The sequence below is a fragment of the Sinocyclocheilus anshuiensis genome, unplaced genomic scaffold, assembly GCF_001515605.1.
Source record: "Sinocyclocheilus anshuiensis isolate Anshui unplaced genomic scaffold, SAMN03320099.WGS_v1.1 scaffold356, whole genome shotgun sequence".
Classification (NCBI taxonomy): Eukaryota; Metazoa; Chordata; class Actinopteri; order Cypriniformes; family Cyprinidae; genus Sinocyclocheilus; species Sinocyclocheilus anshuiensis.
This window is the reverse complement of record NW_015554097.1, coordinates 171,488-187,952: the sequence shown is the minus strand read 5'-3', so window position 1 is coordinate 187,952 and position 16,465 is coordinate 171,488. Positions and strand designations below refer to the sequence as shown.

The window sequence follows — 16,465 nt, the reverse complement described above, 5'->3', positions numbered from 1 at the left end:
ATATGTTCTGTCAAAGACAGAACGAAACGGCACTAATGATTGGGGGTGGAGATGGGGTAGCGCGAAAAAAAAAAAAACAGCGCGTGAGTTGATGCGCAGCGTAGAGCCCTGAGCGGGACAGTTTTCTTTAGCCCGCTCCCGCTGTATTTCTGACCATTACCGCCCACTCCCTAAGTTGAGAGTGACTCTTGAAGGACCAGCACCACATCCTCTGTTTGAAGAATTGATCTTCCAGAATCTGGCAGTAAGTTTTAGGCTCTGCAAGACAGACTTTTCAGGATAGGAGATGGACTAAAAATGAACTCCCAAAACTTACTGCAACATGGAGCAAAGGGGAAAAATGTAGAACTTGAAAAATAAAAAAAAAAACAGCTTAGTGAAAAGCGTTTACAGTTTAAAAGCAAATAGAAAGTCCTATTTTTTTTTAAATTTTCTTTATATTCTTTTTTTGCAGATTTGCACGTTCATGAAATATTTTTAAAATATATTGACGTTTTGAGCAGCTGCATGTTTGAGCAGCTGCATTCCTGTAGGTCAAAGATGAAAAAATGGGATTTACAATAAAAAATAATTTACAAAATTAGTTTGACTTGAGTTTATTTATTAATGAGTAACGTCTCTTTTGAGCGAATGTGCACATTTTTTAATGTTAACAGGTTTTACCATGTTATTACAATATTTAACCACTTTTTTATTAATTTAAAAATTGAGAAATTCTTTCAAATTTAAATCTTGTACAAGAACTACAGCAAAAACCAGTTTGATGCATATTGTATCAGTATTTTAGGCATTGAATTTGAATATTACCAGTACTGACTTCAATGAATTTCATTAAATTCCTTTGAACACAACTGCTCAAAACGGTCTAAATTTATGAAACCTACACATTCAAAACATTATTACTCTGAAATTTTTAATGTAAATGTTAAATGTAAGTGAACTGTTAAGTAATGTAAAGTCTTTCATGACACTACATATGCTGGGGTGTGAATTTGATAGGCGCTTGATATAAAATAAATGGTGCTTTCAAAAGTCCTCGAAAGTCCTTGAATCTGGTGTTCATGAAAGAGTGGGAACCCTGTAATAGTGTTAAATGTATCTTTAGCAGACTTCAAGATCATTCATATCTATTATCAATATCAAAATCATTATATCTAGTGTTCATACTGTACATTAAAATATTGCAATGCCTATTATCCCTTATAGCATTTGAAATAACAATTGTTTTGTGTTATTTTTAATCTATTTAGAAAAAATGGTACATCACTTCACTGTCTGCCATTTATCAGTTATCTATCATAACATTTATAGGCGGCTTTTTAGTTAAGTACATTTTATTGATCGCATGCATTAACATGAACTTTATATAGTTGCATATATTGTAAAATCTTGGTTGCTCAGTGCTGTTGTACTGTTAGGCAGATCTATTTAAGGAAAAATTATTATTCAGATTACTTGGAATGCTCAGAGCCATAAAACTGGTTTATCCCTCCAATAGCACAAATTGGTAGAATTGGTTGGGGTGTTTTTGTGGTTTTGTTGCCTGCTACAAATGGGTGATTATTCAAGCACATTTTAAGTTTTTTTCCAAGTAGAAGAGTTTTACACCACAATACATTTTTGTCTCTGTTGCTCTGTGATGTTAATTACCTCACACAACATGACAATGTTACGAAACGCTGTCCTGACATGCTTGGGGTCTAATACCTGGCGGTTAAATGATGACTGAGTTGTCTTGTTTATGTACACAGTTTTGTATAAAGCTACATCCATATTCAGTTTCTGCCATTCAGGAGTAGCTGTCTTTGACCTCCTCTGCTTTCATCTTATCAATGAAGTGTTTCTCTCACATTTTTAATTAACTGAATGATATAAACATACATTTCTCTTGCTGAATCTTAAAAGAACTGCTTTGTAAAGCAAGGTTCCTCTTGACAGTAGCATGCCAGGGATGAATATAATGATGGCTGCTAACAACCATTCTGGCTAACTACCATTTCACAGTAATTATATAATAGCTCAGATTTTAAATTCTTTCTTAGACTCAAGGGATCTACAACAGGCTGCGTAAAAAGCAGATTTTTTTTTTTTTTCAGAATGAGCGCTGTTTATCAGGCATTAAATATAGCTGAATTAAAAGAAAGAATTCGCTTTTACGTATCTTACCATAGTTACAACATAATTAATCAAAGTTTCAGAAGGATGGGGCGGAACAGATACTACACGTCAGTTCCAGCACTAATTGAATGAGTCTGTGACGTCTGGCAGCAGTGTTTCTTCCTGTAATCAGTTTAGTGATTCTGTGTTCGAGACTGTGCGGTGCCATTGCTTGGATCAGATGCTGTTTGAGCTGCTTCGGGAGAAGATGCTTCCTAATACTTCACCCAGATGTAACCCAGATTTATATCAGTGCCTACGTATTCCAAAGAAAGCACATTATCACAATGACACAAAACGCTACGATACTTTTGATAAAAGTGCAGTGCTGTGATGCAGAGATGATATCAGATGGTAATACCAAAGTACTGAGTAGGGATATGCTAAACTACTTGTTTACAAAATCTAAGGGCTTAAAGGAGCCTGTATAATTAGGGTCCACCTAGTCTTGTGTAGCCAGATCTTCAGACTGATGGCAGCTTTCATTGGCCAATGACTGTCCAAGAGACCGTCTGACTCACATGTAAAGCAACCAATCATAGTTTGTTTTGTTGAGTGTCATATTTAGGGGTGTGAAATTGTAAAGTTGACGTCGCTACAATAACAGACCAGCGTGCAGCCAATACATCATTCATTCAAGAACATCATCTTCAGTCATCAAGAGTCTATGCAATGAACTTCACATACTTTTGAAAATCCGAGTTTAGTTGATCCCAATATCCGCTCACTGTCACAGTTGTGAATGCAATGGCTTTCTTCTTTTTTCCAGGTGGATCGTTAAAGAACATGACACACACATCTCCTGGAAATCCTGGAAATTAATCCAATCAGATGACTACTTCCAAAAGTGTTTCCCATTGTGTGTGTGTCAGACGTTCAGCCAACGTGGGTGCCTGGGCATTACGTCTGAGGTGGAGACTAGGGTCCACTAGGCCTGATCAGGCACAATTCTTATGCGCTATTTACACAGGCCACTCTTTTTCAAAGAAACATTTATTTTTTTTTTTTTTTGGAATTGGAATTTGTTAGAAAACTGCTGCTTTGAAGTTACAGAGCATGTTTTTGTGTGCTGACAGTTACTAGATAACTCTAGATGAGCCATTCTACCTTACTAATCAATTAGATGTTTTTTTTTCTGTGACTACTCGACTATATTTCACATCCCTAGTGTTGAATGATTACCATGTTGTAGCCATGATATTTGCATGAATACTCCAGGCAATTTCAGAGAATATCTGGGTATTAACTTGGTACATGTACAAAATGCGTACACTACTATTCATAAGTATGGTATATAATTTGAGTTTTTGCCTCACTAAAAATACACCTCGCTGCCCAGTACACACACAAATACACACATATCCCCCCCTTCCTCCAAAACAACACACACACACACACCTCAAAAACATTGTTTTTCATGTCTGGGGCTCTGGGCCAAATCCCCAGTGTACAGCAGTATGTTTCAGAGAGCAGATAACACAAAAATCAAAGAAGGTTCTAGAAACCAGACCCAGCAGAAAGAGGGGGAGCAAGAAAGTGGGAAGATATAGCATGGGGAGAGGCCCTTTCATGTCTGTGAGCTGTCACTCTGCTCTGTAAGAGAAAGATAGAACGGCAAAACAGAAGAAAACCACAGCAAGATACAGTTCACAGTGGACGGAGTCAAGAGCTTGGATGTGTGATGTCGTATTTGTGTTCATGAAGCTCTTTCAAACACTACACAACTGTTTTATGGCTATAAATGGTGTGTATTCTTAAGCAGTGTGTGTTCTTGTGCCTTTGGATTTTATTAACATAAAAAGGCGTACTTTGTGCCCTGGTTGTGCATGTGTGTTTATACTTGCCAGGAAAAGCTGTGTTTGGCACGCAAAAGCTTGTGTATTGTGTCTGTGCATGTCTTTGTAGTTGAACTTCTGTCTTGGCTCAGATAATCACTCTTATGTATGTTGTAGAGGAGCAGATATTGGCACTCACCCGCATCCACACAGCTCTGATCTCTCTCTCTCTTTTTCTCTATGTCTTCAGCTTTTTTACATAGATTATTGGGGCTTTGACATTCTACACATCAGTGCCACATCTGTATGAAAATACCAAAGGAAGTAGAGTGAAGTTCAATATGAAAATGAAAGATATATATATATATATTATTGAAATTGACAATGTGTACAAAGTACACAGGGGAGAGGAAATGGACTTGTGCCCTTTGTGTGTGCTCCACAGCTTAGCATATGTCTCCTTTGTGTGTGTGTGTGTTGTGGATGCAACATTTTGCCTTTATCATATAGAACAGGAATGTGAAAAAAGACTGAGAAAATGGGATATGAAAGGCTGGATTTGATCCTGCGTCCTTTTGAACATACTTGTATGTTATGAGCAAATGCACTACCCACTGTCCGTAGCTCCAATGAGGTCAGGGTTTTTTTTATTGGATGCTTAAGATTTATTTAGAGACAGTTATCCTCCAATTGCTACCAACAACACAAAAACCCAAACAATTCATTACATGCAGCCAGTGAGGATAACTTAACCTCAGTTCTGATACCATCAGGACACAAGAAGAGCTCCTTTCACAGGGAGAGGAATAGGATGAAGATAGAGTGAAAGAGAAGAAAAAGGAAAGGGTACCAGGAGCCTTCCTGTTACAACGTGATCAGGTTGATGGAGGTCAATGATAATGGCTGGAGACAGTTTGGGTTATATATATATTATTGAAATTGACAATGTGTACAAAGTACACAGGGGAGAGGAAATGGACTTGTGCCCTTTGTGTGTGCTCCACAGCTTAGCATATGTCTCCTTATATTGTATGCACTAAACCATAGACACATGAAAATTATTTAATCCTATTTTAATTTTAATTTGTTTTGAATTTTTACTATTTACATCAAGTGTAAATAGATCTGTCTCACACACTATATGCACCCCAGTATTCTGATAAATCCACATTAAAAAAATAAAAATAAATAAAACTATTTATTTACGTACTTACTACTTACTTACTTAATTGCTTGCTTTTTGGGAATTTATTTTTTTATTGTGTGTAGTTTCATTGCTATTTTTTGAGTAGATGACTTGAATTGAGTATTGAAACAGTATTATGCTTAATTTATGTAATACATTAAATTATATATTTCATATATATATATATATATATATAAGAAAAAGGAAAGGGTACCAGGAGCCTTCCTGTTACAACGTGATCAGGTTGATGGAGGTCAATGATAATGGCTGGAGACAGTTTGGGTTCATCCTTGCCTTTAAGGCCCACAGCACAGCGATTAACAGTCAAACGCATGCATGCTCAGCGGAATAATCTGAGAGCTGCTGCTGAATGATAAATACAGGTTGGGCTTCGGCTGAGCGAGCGGCAGGGTCAGACGCAACAGCAACGTTTAGATATTGTGTTAAAACTTGCTCTGTGAGACTGTCCTAATTCCAAAGAGCCTGACCTTCAGGCAATTATGAGAACGGTCATCGGCTACATTCAGACAGCAGCAGCAGTCAGCCGGCCCAGCCCGTTGGGAGAACTAAAATGAGTAATGAGTATGAAAGAAAATGACAGCCGCATTATTCCTCTTATATTCCACGACGTCACAAATATATTTTGAGAGTGAGTTCAGCTGATGTGTGCTGTATTAACAGAATGGCAACTGACAGTGTCATGTCATTGATATATGTATGAAATAGGTATGTGCTTCCTGGGTTACACTGTCGTGACAGTTGACGTGTTGTGTTGTGTCGCGCCGCACTGCGCTGCAACAGCTAAAGTCTGTCTACACTGAAAGCAACAAAGCGAGCGTTGCAGATCATTTGAACTTTGTGTCAGTACGTTATAAATAGATTGAGACATCACTTGCGCCGCATCCAGTGTAGATCTAAATGGAACTTTCGATGCAGCTTCTTTGTTTCCTCTGCCTTGGAAAGATAATTAATAATAATTAATAATTTATGCATTTTGCAGACGCTTTTATACAAAGCGACTTACAGTGCATTCAGGCTATACATTTTTTACCAGTAAGTAAAAAAAAGAAAAAAAAGAAAAAAAAAAGAAAGATGTTTATTGATACTGATTTTATTTGAATGGTAACAACCATACAGTGCCTTATTATTCTAACTGAATGTATTGATAAAAATGTAAGAATTTGACGTAAATGATGACACGTACATTTAATAAGGTTAGGAAAATATTGCCCTTCATAAAGTTAAAAAGTGTTCTAGAACTCAATTTAAGGCAAGCACGTCAAGACTTAATGTGGAGCCCTATACATATATATATATATATATATATATATATGCCATGCTGTGAATTTCATTTTCATTTACAACTTTCATTTCATCTTTTCTCTGTATATGCATTTGATGTTTGCTGCGAGTTTCAGATGACAATCCGACATTCAAAGTATGACAAACAAAGATATTTTCTAGATATGATCTATATTATCTATTATTACTATAATATTAAGATATTATCTTTATCTGTTAACATGGTTTCAGGCATTGCTCAAGGCTAGTTAGTGAAGGAGCATGACTTTGGTTAAGTGTTCATATATATATTATCTGTTCTGCAGTTGTTTACGTACAGGACGGTTAGTGAGTTACAACAGCTCGGTTGTCAGTCCCAAACACTGACGGAGGGTACAGTATGTAGTCAATGTGATGTGTGAGATAAAGAAGAATATGGCTGTTTTGTGCTGTTTTTAACTATTTTTATTATATTTTTGGTGTGCTCAAATGCACCACCTGTTAAACTGCAAATAGCTTTTGTGTTACAAGGGAGGTTATGTGACAGAGAATTGACCACGCCTCTTTCTTTTTTCTCCTTCCTCCCCTCCAGTTCCTTTATATCCCTCCATAGCAGCAGATGGTGAGGATCCGACTTCAGCAGGTGGGATATATCTACATATGGTAATTGTTGTGATCCCCTCATTTGGCTCCTGTATCTCTCTTTGTTGCACGTCCTTCTACTGTTGTCAGTTTCGGCATATGCGACCTTCCCTGCATGAAATTCACACGTCTATTTCAGAGCTCTTCCCTTACCTGTTTCTTCACACCTTCTCAAGATCTCTTCTGATGTCACATCATCCTTGCTGTGTTATTCTGTCTTCTCACCATGACGTTGATACATAGAGTATCTCGAAACCTGCTGCAGAAACCCCTCTGCTTATGATATATCACCCAGTCTCATTTCAAATGCTGCTATTCTGATCGCTCGCTCGCAATCGAATTTGGTTGCCGTCACTGTTGATATATTTTCTTGCTTTTTAAAAATGTTAATGCTTGTGCACATTTGGGACTGTGCATACACATTCGTACACACACACACACACACACACACACACACACATATTCCGGTAATATAAGGTGTTTGCTTTTCTCCACCTCCTCTCAACCTCCTTGGCTCCTCAGTATCCCACCCATTAATCCCTCTCATCTCACCTGGTCAGCACTTACTCTCAAGCCCACTGATCTCTGTGAGCGGAGCTGCTTTCAAGAGTGCTCAGACTCTTCTCTCATGCCTCGTTGTTTTATTGGGTTCCAAGCTTTCAATAAAAACGCTCCAGCCCTCCTGTCTTCACGTTCCTGGGTGTTCCTCTCACATTGTGAACAAGATGCCCATCTGTTGCTCTCTGTCACCATAGACAGTTTCAGATAGACTTTTGTGTAAATTTAGATTTTTATGAGGTAGATCATTAATCATGATTCAGATTCTCTTGGGCCACGTTCTCACAGCAGCAGAATATGGTTGTCAGTCCTGTATTTGAGTCCTTAATACAGTTACATTCACACACGGTTATTTAGGGGCATGACAACCGCATTCTGTAACCAAACTCACAACTGTAAATTTTCAGGACTCACAACCGCATTCTCAGAAACTGGACTGGAAAACTAGTTGTCTGTCACATCATACAGTGTGAGAAAGAGCCACTCTGCTGCACAAACGTGTTTCTACCGTGTATTGCGTGTTTTCATGGTTTCGGTAACTTACAGTGATGGAGAAATGAGCTTTGTGCCATCTGAAAGTTTTATATCCAGTCAGTTTGAAAGGGACTTCAGACTGTATTTTATCTGACAACAACAGTATAATACATTTTGTTTATTTAAAGAGTTAGTTCTCTCAAAAATTAAAATGATCATAATTTACTAATGCTGTTCCAAACCTGTATGATTTTTTTTCTTCTGTGGAACATTAGGTATCTTGTAAAAAAGTTTTAGTGTCTATATAATGGAAGAAAGTCAGTCATATAGGTTTGGAAAAACATCAGGGTGAGTAAAAGATGACAATTTTCATTTTAGTGTGCACTATTCCTTAAATTTAGTTTATTTAGCTTCTTCCTTTCAGTCTGATATAATCAAAAGCCGATGTGCTCTTGTAACTGAATGGCAGGACCTCCATTCCTGCAGCTTTATTTAGTGTTATGGTTTCTCCCATTCACATTTGTATGAGTAGGCCATCTTCTCTACCTCAACCAGACTCTGTGGTTACTTAAATGCTTTTCTCTAAGAACCACACTATGTATATTGCAGCTGTCATATCCTATCCAAGAAACTGTCATTTCATATTAGTTTAGCATCCAAAGTGGCTTTTTAAGCCTTTTTAGAATTTCAGATTAGTTCTGCTAACTCTTCAGCCAGCCGTGCTTTATGTTGATGCTACCAGCTTCATGCTACTGTATGTTCTATAGTTTACACTTACCAACATCTATTGGTTTCTCCAAGCAAGTTCTGATCTTTGATGTACATAAAAGCCTGTAAATGACACTGCTCACAATTAAATTATGCTGTCATCTTACTTAATTTTTTTTCTTTCATGCTGTGTATGCTGCTGTCCTAAATAAATTATTCTTAACCACAAGATGGTTTTAACCTTGCTTGCTTTGTTAAATCCAAAAACGTAATAGTTTAACAGTAGTTCGTTGTTGATCATTTCCATTTTATATTTTAGCATTTAGGAAAACATAAAATTGGGATATACTGTCCTAAATGATATGTTGTGGATAAAAAGAAGGCGTGCACCCAAAGAAAGATGTCTTCATCGAGAAAATAAGAATGCTTTATGAAATTGTTATTAATCTGATTTGCTTACATTTGTTTTGACAGATTTGAAGAATGTACATGCATCTTCATTTGACATGAGTCTCTGCATGTGGACCACAATCAGAAAAAACAATCCACAGAGCAGATGAACTTTAGATTGTTGTTTGGGATCGTTTGGATTGGTTTCGGATCTAAAGCTCACATATAATCTGGCATTATTTTGTATTATTTCATTTTCCATAATCCACAAGGGTTAGAGCAATGACCTCATTGGTTCTTCAGGCCTGAAGCATTTCAGCATTGAATTGAGATTTTAAACCTAGAATTATGACCTGTTGAAGCCAAAATGATACATTTCATGGGGATGGTAAGTACATGCAGTAGTGCTCCTGCTTGAGTGTGTGTGTATCATTATTGCATTCATTGGTATACATGTGGCGTGTGACACTTGAACCAGTGGCTCCTGCAGTATACTGTTCAAACAAGACCTCAGGCTGTCAGCTTAATATTATGTTACATGTTTGATATAAATATATAGATTAAACGAGACCAAAAGCGTAAAAAAGGTAATCATTTATTCCCCTAAATGCATTTATTCTTATTACAGCACCCTATTACACCCTATTATTCCTATTACAGCTATTTGTTTTTATTGTCTTGCCAAGTTTGTGAGAAAGAGGTAAATGGGAAGCAGATTTATTTTTGTACCACATGTCTTTTTTACTGTATGAACTCTGTTTGCAGTAAGGCAGATATCACAGATCATACTGGCGTATCTTTGTGTTTCAAAAGGAGCAAAAATGAAGCCGTATAAGCTCTTTAGACCGTATGTCTTACTGTACTTTAACACTGCAGAATGCGAGGGCTATGATTAACCAAATGAGAGGTGACACTCAGTATGAATAAAATTTCAGAATTTATAACACAATCTGAATATCAGCTCCTCTTAGTTTTGCCTTATTAGATCAGAACGGTTCTCTTGTATTTCTTAACTGCGTCACTGTGCTTTTCTCTGTTCTTTGTTCAATTATGATTTTGATATGTACATTTTATATGGAGATGGAGAATATTCATCGTAGCCCACTGGGCCCTTATTAGTGTAGTTGCTATGGAGGAGCGTGTTGCATGAATAATACACTTTCTTCTTCCTCCTGGGGAGTTTGAGTGATAAAGCAGTAGCGAACATTAGTATGCCTTAACTAAAGGTGGGACTGAGTTCACCGGCCAATATTATGACCCCTCCATCAGACACTGACATGCTAAAAGCCCTCTTTTCTAAATGCCCTGCTTTTGGCACGAGCACATTTTTTTGTAATCCGAGAAACATTATTTCAATATGCTGTGTTGTGCATTTCAACTTTGAAATGGAAAGAGGTGACTTCTGTTTTCATGCAGGTCCTGCTTTACCTGGTAATTGTTAGCATCAAATGGCTGGCAATAATTTGAAGGCTTTATTATAAACGTGGCCTTTTGAAAGGCTCAGCATGTTCAATCTCAGCATAAAGACATGTTCTGTAAGCAGGTTGCCAGCATAGCATTTGCCGTATGTTCTAAAAGAAAAAAAACATGTCTGGAAAACATTTGACACGTTAATCGGTCTTATGAAACATGCATAAACATTTCTACATTAAAATAAACACATTAGCTGGCTCTTTTATTTTCAATAATAAACATACACAGCAGGTAACTAATGAGGAAGGACTTTTACATTTACCTTTAATCTTAAAATGAGCCTTATTTGTGCTTGTGAGGAAAAAATAACTAACAAACTCATTATTTAACTTCTCAGTGTAATGAGCATTGCTTAATCTTATCTGTCTTGTTATATCTTCAGAAAAATTTACATACAGTACATACAGTATACTCACATAAATCAATATGTATTAAATAGCAAATTTTGACTGCACGATTGTGTATATCACCGCAAAATGTAAACTGTATTATTGCACAGCTCTCCATATAAAGTTAGATATGTATGATTTCCAAATGTATCTGTATATAGTACAGTGCACTCATGTAAATTGATATATACTATATTGCAAATCTCAGCTGCCTGATTTTTTTTTTTTTCATAAATTGAAACTATATTATTACCCAACTCTTCTGCATACATACAGACTGCTTGCGTAGGGCAACAGATAACTGCCTGATTGCTTTTATTGTTACAGAATGTAAACTATATTATTGGTAAGTTCTAATCTGCTAAACGCGACTGGCAGCCATATCACCCTGTAGCCCAAGACTGGTTACCCACTGAAGCTAAGCAGGGCTGAGCCTGGTCAGTACCTGGATGGGAGACCTCCTGGGAAAACTAGGTTGCTGCTGGAAGAGGTGTTAGTGAGGCCAGCAGGGGGTGCTCACCCTGTGGTCTGTGTGGGTCCTAACGCCCCAGTATAGTGACGGGGACACTATACTGTCAACAAGCACCGTCCTTCGGATGAGACGTTAAACCGAGGTCCTGACTCTCTGTGGTCATTAAAAATCCCAGAATGTCTTTCAAAAAGAGTAGAGGTGTGACCTCAGCATCCTGGCAAAATTTGCCCATTGGCCTCTGATCATCATGGCCTCCTAACAATCCCCATATCTACTGATTGGCTTCATCACTCTGTCTCCTCTCCACCAATAAGCTGGCGTGTGGTGGGTGTTCTGGTGCACTATGGCTGCCGTCGCATCATCCAGGTGGATGCTGCACACTGGTGGTGGATGAGGAGATACCCCCTGACAATGTAAAACGCTTTGAGTGCCTAGAAAAGCGCTATATAAATGTAATGAATTATTATTATTAATTATAAGGCATGAAGATATTATAAACAATAATATCATTATTTTCCGCAAAGCTGCTGTGAAACAATGTGTATTGTGAAAAGCGCTATACAAATAAATTTGACTTGACTTATCTGACTTATTTATTCATGAATTGTGATATTCCTTCAGAAATGCAATTAGGATGACAAAATAAGCACCCAAATCAGTTGGTCTATCCAAAGTAAACTGTTGCAGGAGTTTTCATTTGGCCATGTCTGTTCTTATCAGCCCTGCATTCTTGGATGGATGTGAGTTGACAGGAGAGAATCTCTGGGCTCTTCTTCTCCTGCCAGGCTGCTATCATGGTGACATTTCCATGGCATTTCCTGCCTCCCGTTTACACCCTCACCTTCCATATCTGAAAGACTTTCCTAGGTGAGATTGAACTTACTTTGGCTGCCCCAAGATATTTTGCTCCCTTGGTGGAGCGCTGGATGGCCACTGATTTATTTCTTTTGCCTCTGTTCTGTTTTTGCTTTAACTCGTTGTTGCATCTATTCAGCTTAGTCAGCGTGTCTTGTCATATAGCGTGCACGGCGGGATTTAGAGACAGGGCAGACGGCTCTAAAAGCCAGAAGTAAGTGCTTTTCTCTGCCGGCCGTAGTTCTTAGTGGGAGAGGCGAGTGTATTGGGCAGGAGGCAGTGAACTGGTAGGAGGCTGATAATGCACTCCCTCTAAAGAATGAAGACAGAATTAGGCCACGTATGAGCCGTGTAAGCTCTTACCCTGCAACTCTGCGAGCTGAACATCTCTTTTAATGTGCCTGCATAGGCATTAATGCGAATAGGTGTGTGTTTCGTTTTTTTTTTTTCTGTGGTACAGTGATTCTCGATTAAGGACACAGTGCTCTAAATTACAGCATACTGACATTGCTTCCCATTGAGGGCAGGTAAAATATGTTCATTCAACTTTTGAAGTTTAAATACATATGCAAGTCAGTGTCTTATTACCCAAATTATCAGTAATGTATGTTCCTTTTTTATTGGAGAATATTGTGGATTGTGCATTCAGAATTGTAGAATTGGTTGTGTTCATGAATGTGCTTCCAAAAGCTTCCAAAAAATAAAAATAAATAAATAAAAACATTTAAAAAATCGCAGTTTTCAATGTGTGCTCAGTCTGTTGGACCTCACTGTTTAAGTGAATACCTGACCATAGTGGAAAAAAGCATTCTGCAGTCCCCAGACTCATAAGATACATACAGGTCATGTGCACATGACCTCACTGTTGCTATGCGCTGGTGCTGTGCTTGATTTTACTTTATAGGAAGTCTGATTTAAGCTCCAGCTCCCCACTTGCTCACCTCCCTACCTCCCAAACGCTCGACTCAATCTGCTCATGATGACTCAGACACAGAGAGGCTGTCTGAGCCCCTCTCACCTCCATCACCTTCACCTGGAGATCATTTGAGGGAACAGTAATTAAAACACCTACAGTACTTCCGCTGCATGCCAAGGTACAGTGGGCTCTTTGTTATATACGATGCTCTATAGACGGTGTGGAGTGTAATTATCATGGATGGATTGCTTTATTTAATGACAGCTTTATTTGCATGGACTTCGCAGAAGTCAGATACAGGTGATCCAATCGATGGCTGAAAGGTTTGTTCAATGAAAACCCGCACGGGTTCAGACGGCAAAGCTGTAATTATTATAATCCAACCAAGTGACCACCATATCTCCATATTAATGTGTTACGATTTCCATACCATCCAAGTCACATTACCCACATTCTGCATAAATGAATACATTAGCAAGTGTAACACATTTGGTTTGCTTACCTGTCTCATGTCAATGATGTTTAAGGTTGATTCGTATAAGAGAAAGAATTCACTTTTGGGAATTTAGCAGGGAGCGTCCAACAGAAAGTGATTAATTGCACAGGGAACATCGGACAATTTGCTGTGTTTAACCACCACTGAGGTTTTACTATACTGCACTGGAACCAGGCTATTCTGATAGATTGGCTTCCATTGTGACTTGTCGGAAAATCGGGATGCATGTGTCAGCCAACATCAATTACTTTCCTGCCACAATCACGAGCAGCACAGCAACGGCTGACATTCTTGTTGATCCCCCTGACTTGCGCCACAAAAGGGAACAGCACAGAGGACAAAGCTTTGTTTCATTGGCCACAATGCCTGGCGATGTCTCTCAGGAACATGTGCAAATGTGGCGTACGTGCCCCCTCCTTCCTTTTTCCCACTCCTTTTTCTCCTCCTCACACTGTCTCTCTCCATGCCTTGCTCTTGCTCTCCCTCTTCTGACTTCCATATCTCTGGAGGTAGAGAGGGGGCTGTCACAACGCTTTGTGCAGTTATAGATTGTCATGTCAGAATGCAGGCATAGCTGTCACCCTCTCCTTCAGGATGCAGAGGGCTTTTAATAGAGTTCTGGCAAGGTTATTACATGGTGTGTCCCTTTAATTAGATGCTAGTCTCATTAAAGCTGAGACGCAGTACTGGAATTCACAAGTGTCGATAGGGTTACCCTCTGTGGCACATTTTTCTAGAAGTGACATATATTATAATTTTTTTTTTTTAATTTTTTAATTTTTTTTTTTTACATGTAGCCTATGTTGTCTAAGAACACCACTAACTTTTACTTTTATAACAAATCGGCGTGAGTTCATGTAATGTTTCCATTTGTAAAACCATGTAAGAAGATTTACATCTCATATGATCACCAAGACTGCATTTATTTCACCAAAAGACAGTAAAAACAGTAATATTGTGTAATATTATTACATGTTAAATAAAAGTTCTCTGTTTTAATATTTTAAAACGTAATTTATTCCATAGTTGATTTTTTTTTTGCAGGAATTACTCCAGTCTTCAGTGTCGCATGATTGTTCAGAAATCATTCTAATGCGATGATTTGCTGCTTAAACATTTGTTATTATATAACTTAATATTTTTGTGGAAACCATGACCTTCTTTTTTAAAGGATTATTTGATACATAGTTGAAAAGATCTGTGTCACATGATCCCAGTGTTATTTTAGTATAAATTATATACTGTTATTTTAGTTGTTTTTTTTATTTATTAGATTCTATACTTTATTTTCTCTTTTATTTTAGTTATAATTTTAGTGCTGATTTGGTACTCAATAAACATTCATTATTATTATTATTATTATTATTATTATTATTATTATTATTATTATTATTTACCATTGTTCTGCATAATATTTTTGTTAAACCCATAATTTTTTGAGGATCCTTTGTTGAATAGAAAATTCAAATGCATTTCAAGAACAGCATTTATTTGAAATTGTTTGTTTGTTTGTTTGTTTATTTATTATAAATGTTTTTTACATTTACTTCTGATAAAATTAATGTATCCTTGCTAAATAACAGTATTGAAATCAATCAATCAATCAATCTTACTCACCCCAATTTTTTGAGCAGTAGTCTATCTTTCAAAGATCCTACTGTGTCACGCAATCAAACATTTTCAAGACTCTCATCCAGAGCTCCTCTGCTTTGGACCCAATATGAAATGTGTGTCTTTTGAACAATCTACATTTAGTCTGTCTTTGCACTTAAGAGCACATTGATCATGTCTCTGTAATACATCTCTCTACTCCACCCATGCCCTCCTATAGAACTTGCTGCTGATATTTTGAAAGATTAAACTGACTGCCCTGCAATTTCATCAAGCAACTTTTGACAGCATGCAGCCTGATGCAGGCACTCTAATGTTTTAAACATCAGTATGGTATTGATAGGCCATGAGATATGGGCCCTCCGGGGGTTTTTATGAGGTTGGCTTGCTTGTAAATGCAGGATTTGAGAAGACTAAGAGATTAGAAGCTACTCTAGAACGGTCAGTCCAGTGCCTGAATGTTGGTTTTAAAGCTGTTAGTAGTGAAATCAGCATTTTTGTTACAACACTTTCATTTTTTTTTGTTTTTTTTTCCAAGGCGATAGATGAAATCAAAGTGGTTTTCCATCTGGAGTAGAGACACTCAAACTATTAAGAGCCAATATGTGAAAATCACATCACTCAAAATTAAATTAATGTCATTTTTACAATACATATTGTTTAAAATTAGTATTACAAAAAATATTGCCCCATATTTTATTTACCCTGTTATTGTTGATTTTAGTAATAGGTTGACTTAATCAAGTGATTACAGGATTATTTTGTTCCTTTGAAACAATCAGATAATTTAATAGTTATTCTATTCAAGTTTCGAGTTTACAGAATTTGAATTTACAGAAAACTAGTACTTTGTTCAGTCAATATTTTTTTTATTAATTAATACTTTTAATTAATTCATATTAATACTTTTACAGCAAACATGCATTAAATTGATAAAAAATGGCAGTAAAATCACTTATAATGTTACAAAAAATTCTATATCAAATAAATACTGTTCCATTTAACATATCAGTTTCCACAAAAATCAACACCTCAAAAAAGCACCACAACTGCTTCAACAATAATAATAATAATAATAATAA

The 16,465-nt window shown here is 37.1% G+C and overlaps 1 protein-coding gene across 3 annotated transcripts in view; it reads left to right on the top strand.

Moving 5' to 3' along the window:
- Positions 1-16,465, top strand: part of LOC107669516 (EGF-like repeat and discoidin I-like domain-containing protein 3) — a 207,606-nt gene that overhangs the window by 72,316 nt on the left and 118,825 nt on the right. The window contains exon 2 of one of the 3 annotated variants that reach the window (XM_016461786.1): positions 7,013-7,042. The exons of 1 other annotated variant lie outside the window; for it this stretch is intronic. In XM_016461786.1, the coding sequence (XP_016317272.1) occupies positions 7,013-7,042 (30 nt within the window). Of the gene's footprint in view, positions 1-6,991; positions 7,043-16,465 lie in introns of all 3 variants that reach the window. One more of the 3 variants, XM_016461785.1, reaches the window with a different exon arrangement.